Genomic DNA, 8,133 nt, shown 5'->3' with positions numbered 1-8,133 from the left:
AATGTGTCAAGACTCGTATACTTAGTCACTCCTTCTACGCTCAGTTCAGTATACCACGAATTATTGGCAAAGTGATCATTTTCTCTTTCTGCTGGTTCCATAATTCGATCGCAATGCAGTGTACTCTGCCGTATTAGATTCTGCAGTGTTCATACTGTGCTACTGTTGAATAATTCCATCAACATCCTGACATGGAATTGACTAAAAAGAGTTTGATTGGCCAGTAATTCTTCCAAACTAGTGTACAACTACAATACATGCTGTGGATTACAAGAGATAATAAGTGATTACTAATATATTAATATATTGCTTAAGCTATGTTTAGTTTCGTATATTCTAAGTACTGGTCTTAGCCGATGGTAATAGACAACTAATATAAATATTCGTTGAGATTCATTATTATTAAAAGCGACTGATAGCAGTCAGCGTAATATCACGTTTGGTTAAAGAAATACCGTAAATTCTCTACTTCCAAAACCGAACCAAGCATAAAAATTACGCCTAGCATGTTTAAACAGTCTATCATTATTACTTTCATTTTTACATTGGTGATATCAACCATTCGTGGAGGTTACTGTAAAGTTATTAGAAATAGTACATCTTTCTCAACAATTTATAACTTAACACGTAAGTGATTGAATAACAAGGTAGTCAACGATATTTATTAATTAATACATGAGGTAAGGTGAAAAATTTTAGTCACAAGTTGTTCGCATCAAAATTACTGTTAATATTTCTTCGTTCGCACATTTATTTTTATACTCTAAAGATTGAATTTCTATAAGGTTTCTCATTTTGATCTATGCAAGTAATAGATATTGAAAAATCTTTACAAACCCTAGCGTACTCTTTACTGATACTTGACCACTTTCATATCTTCGACACACAATTAAAGTACGAATTTTAAAAGGGTTTGCTAGCATTCACAACATAGCTAACTTATTTCTTAAATTTCAAGTAATTCGTTAAACTTACTGAATTTAGTAACAGTTTTCTTTTTCGATTAAATATCTTTTGTAATCAATTTACAATTCGACTGTGCTGAAATATACTATACAGGATTGCACGAATAGTAAAGCCTAGAAAATTATACCTTGATGAAGTATGTATCTCACTCATTTCATTTTGTATGCATGTTGAGTATTAATGAGCAAGAAGGTTATAAATTTGCTATAAATGCGATGGCGCTGTAATGCAATACACGATAACTTTTAACGGAGAATACCGTCATCCTGAAATTAACCAACCAAACCTCAGACTTATAAAATAATGATGAGAAAATTATAATAGGCATGATCGCGTAGAATAGCTAACAAATTAATAGCCAAGGTACAAATTCAAAAGACAAAATTTATAAAATTTTAACGGAAAATACTGAAATTAATCAACGAAACATCAAACTTATAAATAATGATGAGAAAAGTGCAATAAGTGTAGCCATGTAAGATGATTCAAAAATTGATATGAAATGTACAAATTCAAAGAGAGTAGATTTATCACCTTGCCGGAGCCAATCAACCAAAAGAAAAAATAAACTATTCTCGATTAATAATAAAAGTAGAGTATTTTATATCTCAAATTTCTCTAGCTTCTGACTTCTCTACTACTAAACTTCCCAAATTCATCGCCCTTTCCAAAAGAGTTGGCGGTATTATGACTGTAGTTACAGTTTTATACCTCTCTAAAATAATGCCAATATGTGGTACTGCAAATCACCCAAAATTAAGATACCTCGCACCGTATCATTCCCTTCAAACTCAGAGCACAAATCTCGTCATTGATAAATTATTATAACGTAGAATAAAATGTTTCTTATTATAATAAAAAATATGATTTATATAGGGCCTCCAATCTCAAGTACGAGTTGCGATTTTGAGAAAGATAATTGTCAATGGATTGATCTGGTTGGTATGAGTGCATTTTTTTGGCGTCGAAATCAAACACAAATGCCAACAAGTAAATTTAGTCCAATCGCAGATCATATATATCAGAATGGTGAGTCTTTAGGGGCAATGAGATTCCTTTGATTGATTTCTTGGTTACTGATATAATGTTTGCTGATATTATAACTTCGCTAAGTAGGCGTAAATGAGATTCCTATCAACTTTTCGAAGTTACAACTAAAATTTTTAAGCATATTCTTTAATTTTAATAAATATTAAGTTATAAGAAATAGCTATACTCGAAACATATTTTTGTGTCAATTACGGTTGATACATTGATAATAGTAACTTTCATAATAAAAGCTTGTAAAATGTTGCTTGTACATAAAATCGATAATTTATTGAGTTTACTGAATAATAAAGACTAAATTGAAAGATCGAAAATAAATTTTAGAGTGTGATATAATAATTCCCGTACTTTGGTATTTAATAATCCTATCCGTTCTTGAAGACAGGGGATTTTTCTTACTTATACAAAATTTGGATTATAAAATATCGGGGGAAGTTGCAGAAATTCTGAGTCCTCCCTTATTTCTGCCTTTACGTATTAACAATGCTATTGTAAGTACCATATTTTGATACTAGATTTCTTTTGTGACTTGTATCATTGGGTCATAAAAAATTTATACAGTTGCAATAACGCTAAAATTTTGTAGTTAAACGTGATTTTATTCATATCTAAAATCGATAGTAGTAAATGTACTGTAAGCTGTAGTCAATATGTGTTTTTTTATTTGTCATGATAGTGTAGCAAAGCAATATACATTAAGTAGTATACGCACATTGTTAACTGGATATAACTTACCTTTACTGTTTTTACTCCAATTTCTGGGTTTTTCCAGATAAAATTCTATTTTAGCATGTATGGACCAGGGGTAGGCAGCTTGTTAGTTTATGCAATTTATCCTAGATATGATAAAGATCTTCCACGTCATCTACTATGGGAGAGGACAGGTAGCATCCATGATCAAAATTGGCATAAGAAAACAATTTCTTTTACTCCTAAGTATTGGGAATATCAGGTAGGCTTCTATTATAAGAGTAGTTCGTAAAATTATTCGATATAATAGACGTTGTAGTGTATTTTCTTTGTTTTGATAAGTTTTGAAATCATAGACACATCTGAATATTACTATAAATTAATAAAAAACGTATATATGAATATACGTGTGTTACAAATCTCCTTTGTAACAAGAAACCGGGTCTTAAACACTATCTTCACTAGTACTCGTGTTCCCAACTAACTTAGGGGCCTATCGTAGTTGAACTAACTCTCAGCGATACAAATAAGCTACTAATGAGTAATAGCTTTAAATACTTCATTTTATTTTCGTTAAACTTAGTCATAAAATTTACTAAAGAAAAACGTAAGAATATTCTTAGCAATAATAGTCAAAAGATCCTGCAAGTGACTAACTGGAACTGAGCAGCTAAGCTAGTGCTCGGCTTTTTATAGTCTCGGCCAACGCCGATGGTACACTTGTGAATATTCTTGACATAGCGACTTACACTGTACAGTCCAGTATACATATCCTAGTATAGCAACTAGAGCCTCAAGGCTCTGTAAAGTAATTGACCTTACACTTAAGGTGTTATTAATTAACATTTACTGACTAAGCATGTTAGCTCTGACACGTCAACAATGTTGAACTTTCTGATACCTTGGCAATAACAAGTACTTATTAATAAACATTAATATCTAATAAGCTACTGGAGCAAACAATAATTTAAATGAGATATTTTAATTAACATAGCAATTAATATTTCGGAGCATCGCTCCGTAACAGCGTTGTATAGATGACAGCCTTATTAATTTATTTGCAGATTGTAATACGCGGTACCATAGGTATTTCATTGCATGGCAGTATTGGCTTGGACGACCTTACAGTCCATCCTGAAGGTGATGAAAGCATGAATAATAAATCGTATGCGACTAGATACTGGTTAAGCATGATTTGTATACTCAAATTAAAATGTTGAAGACATATTCCGTGGATAAGCATGACGTACAATAGCAATTCACTTTATTCAGAAGATTCAGCAACTAAACTCAGACTTTGCATATGTAAAATTTAAAATTTCTTCTTGATTTATTTACTAGGATAATGTCGTACGATAGTGTAAAATACGGTGTTGATTTGACTTTATTGCTGCTTTCGTGAATTTTTTAGTACCAAAATATGAAAATGTGTCATTTAAGATATATAATAGCCGTTATAAGAAATTTATTGAACGTAAGGCTATTAATTCAGGGATAGACTTAAAGATTTCTTAACTTTGCTTAATAGAGTTACATTGCTTTACTGATCGTGGCCAATATTATAGCGGAACATCATCTTTTACGGCTAATCGAACAATGTGCAAATATTGGAATGACACCATGATTTACAATAAGTTATTTAAAGAAAGAGAGAATAATGATGAAAGTTTACAAAATAACTATTGCCGAAATCCTGAACTTTTGCATGCTAGACCATGGTGCTATATCGACAGTTCTACGTTGCAATGGGGTTATTGCAACATTTCTTCTTGCAATAATCCTTCAAATTTTAATACGATGACTAGTATCAGGAAAGGTATATCATTATTCTCTACCTGGAGATGTATAACTTGCTAATACTATGTAGCGCCTGTATAACAAAATTTGATGCGAACCTATTACTTTATGCCACGAAGGACGCTATACAGTTTATAAACGATTTATAAGTTTAAGGATGATTCAATATAAATAATTATGAAAGAAATAATGTGCGTATATCGTATGTTTATTCTCAAATACTAGGTGGAATGTTGGTTAGATTGATTGAAAGATTTAATTTTGCTCGAGTTGTTGTGTATCATGAAGGTCAATGGAGAGCTATTTGTAGTGAACTTTTCGACATTCCAGCAGCTTCGGTGATTTGTCGTCAATCAGGTTTACCTACGCCGGGCTATCCACGAGGTAAGATACAATGCTGATATTTTACCAGCTATAACTGCTTTAACATTGCGAGACTTTATGAAATTAGTTCTACTCCGCCTACAGTATATTATTTTACTTAGGTTAAATTTTTTCAACCTTATTTCTATTCAGAATTTAATAGCAATATTGGTAGTCCATGCTTACGAAATTTTCGTTGTACCGGATTAGAAGGCAACTTTTCTCAATGCACAACTTTTGATCGTGACGGAACGCCTTATGAATATTCTCGATATCAAACTGGTGTTATATGTGGAACTGAAAGTAATACATCAGTTTCACTTAATTCAGTCTATGTTAAGATTTAATTTGACTCGATGATACTATTGATAAAAAATGCTTGGACATCAGATTAATGGCAGAATTACATTTGTGTACGAAAAGATCAGACCGCTAAAAGTAACTTATATTGTTTTATATCTCCAACGGAAAGGGCAGATTATAAATGAAAGATTGAATAATCTGTACTTGTTGCCTCTTTTTAACGTAATGCTCACTTACTAATTTTTTATAGAAAAATTCGAAATGGCATATGATTTTTCAGGTAATGATATCTTATGCGCTAATTACTTCCATATCTGATTTATATTCAAATTATTATTTGCTAATTCCTAGTTTATCATCATTGATGTTTTAGCCGATTGATATAAATTTATAAAATTAGGAACGTTGAATTTATAAGATTTTAAGTGAACATACATATGAGCGTATTTAGTAAAACAGCTTTTATATATACCTTCACATCTCGGCAAATATCCAAGTTGTGAAGTAATTTTTTATCATTTTAATGGCTGATGTAATATTTACTGATATAGAAACCTATGAGGAATAATTCAATGCTAAAAAGTGCTTTTTTATATAACTTAAAATATAGAAGTTCCATTGACATCAACTTCTTGCGATTTTGAGTATGGATTTTGTGGCTGGCATCATGTTTTCGGAACCAACTCCACGATGTGGTACCGTAATAAAATAGAAGGAAAATACCATGATTACCAATCTGGTACAATGAAGTCTCAGAATGATGGTAAACCTTTACATATCAGGGACTCGCTTAATATATACCACAATGCACTAAGTTAAATCAAACAAGTAAATGTTATGCAGTTTATGATGTTGAAAAGGAATATCATAAGTACAAAACACAAGCTCGTTCAAATTATTAATACGATCGATATAGCTGGGAATTGTCATATAACTTTCTATCTAGTAAGAATGATAATTAGAAATTTTCGGTTACTATGACAAAACCTTGATTTAAATGAAAACGCTTGGAGATGGAAAATATCCATCTTTATTTATTCTCGAAGACAGCTGATTTAAAATCGTTTATTTGAGAGAAGTGAAAATTTAAACATTAACTATAGCTTAAAGCTGAATTAATTTAAGAAAAATGGGGTAAAATTTTCTTTCATAAAATGTTACAATACCAATTTAAGGAAAATTTACTTTATTAACCGGCAATTACGATGACGTAATGAACGAGTTTTTAACCCTTAAAGGAATTACTGTAGAAATTAAATTAGTGCACTGCACGGGTTTACATTTTGTATTAAAATACAGTAGTACTTTATATTGATGTTAGCTACGGACTCTTATGCACATAAACAGTTTATTTTCATGCTATTCTTCGACAGCTGAATTCCTGATTATGATGTTGCAGTTCGATATTGAAAATTCATAAATTGTTACGTTCTGGATGTAATTAGGGCATGGCTGGCGCTTAGTAAATGGCCGGAAAAACACTAGTGATACTAGAGGTTTAGCTGAGATAAGTAGTCCTTCTATGATTCTACCTACAGAAGCACAAGCAGTCTTCGTATGTATCATCTTAACAGTATTTTTACACTTATGCAATACGGTACTAGTTCTCAGCCTTTGATAAAAATAATAAACGTAATGAACAGATTTGATTGCAATATATGAATAATTCGATAATTATTTTCATTTATCTTTCTTTAAGTCGCTGATAAACTAAGAATGTTTGTATTTATACTTCTTACATTAGTTAGAATTTTATCTAAAGAGATTTGGATCTGGAACTCGTACTTTGAGAGTTTTTGTAGTTTATCCGCGATACGATTCTAGCCTTAGCTATCATTCGCTACTGATTGATGGAACGTTGTACAAGAACTGGTACAAAGTGACTAAAGTCTTTCAACCACAATTTCCGGGTTACCAGGTACCGTAAGTTGGATATAAAATAGCTAATGCAGCTGATATAGTATGCCATGGAAAGCGAAGAACAAACTTGTTAGTTCTTCTTATCAAGAATACCTACCTGTATTTAATAATTTGTTCGTGCTTACAGATTATTATTCGATCTGAAGATTTCGGAATCGCTATTGATGATATTTTCATATACCCCTTAGGTATGGAAGTATTACATCAATGTAACTTTTAAATTCATTCTTATTTAGTATTCTATCGCGAAATATAGACCATTTCAATTAAACATATAGGCGTGTTCCATATAGGAATGTTTCGATTTAGGGATATTTCATACCTATACAGCAATAAAATTTTTGCTATGATTGTCTTCCTTTATTTAGAGACGAATTGCTATACCGAAGACGGTAGATTTTATGCCGGGCAAACATCAGTTGCAATCAATGGTAGTCATTGCATCGATTGGAGGAGCCCAAAAGTCTCAGTAAAACCTAGTGCAAGGATTTTATTAATTATGCAAACAACTACTGTCGCAATCCTGATGAGGCACATTCAGCGCCTTGGTGCTACACCGACATGGATACTAATCCAAGTTGGGACTATTGCAATATCACGCCATGTTCAATTCCAGAAAATAATGGTCCTACTTATAATATTAGTTCATGTCAGTTAGATGTTTAAATTTGCTAGTTTGCTTTATGCTTTGCCATCATCAAAATCACACTGTATCGTCATCATGATCGCATTGGTAAATATTATAGTTTCAGATAATATTCCTATCATGTTGATGGGAGGTAACCACGGACGAATAGCTGTATATCGTAATGGGGTGTGGGGTTCTATTTGTGGCGATTCTCTAACAAGCGCGGATGCAACCGTTATCTGTCGACAGCTGGGCTTGCCGACACCTGGATTAATAACCTGTAATGGAAATAGACAAATACTTAGTTTAGAATTACTATCCTTATAAACTATTTTTAAAATTAATGAATATTGTTGCCATAAACAATATTTGTTATCATTAATTCGTATTGAAAATGAAAAAGAATCCGAAATCGATCG

General features: G+C 31.8%; 1 protein-coding gene across 1 annotated transcript; it reads left to right on the top strand.

The window, feature by feature from the left end:
- Positions 1 to 1,829: 1,829 nt before the first annotated feature.
- On the top strand, positions 1,830 to 7,306 carry TRIADDRAFT_51918 (uncharacterized protein; the record flags this gene model as incomplete). Its single annotated transcript, XM_002108668.1, has 12 exons — positions 1,830 to 1,995; positions 2,338 to 2,504; positions 2,786 to 2,965; positions 3,768 to 3,843; positions 4,232 to 4,519; positions 4,726 to 4,884; positions 5,017 to 5,166; positions 5,417 to 5,446; positions 5,777 to 5,929; positions 6,612 to 6,721; positions 6,911 to 7,084; positions 7,214 to 7,306. The coding sequence occupies 12 exons, from the start codon at positions 1,830 to 1,832 to the stop codon at positions 7,304 to 7,306; spliced, it is 1,746 nt and encodes a 581-aa protein (XP_002108704.1).
- Between the last annotated feature and the right edge of the window lie 827 nt (positions 7,307 to 8,133).

Source organism: Trichoplax adhaerens, genomic scaffold (assembly GCF_000150275.1).
Source record: "Trichoplax adhaerens TRIADscaffold_1 genomic scaffold, whole genome shotgun sequence".
Classification (NCBI taxonomy): domain Eukaryota; kingdom Metazoa; phylum Placozoa; class Uniplacotomia; order Trichoplacea; family Trichoplacidae; genus Trichoplax; species Trichoplax adhaerens.
This window is presented reverse-complemented; position numbering and strand designations above follow the sequence as displayed.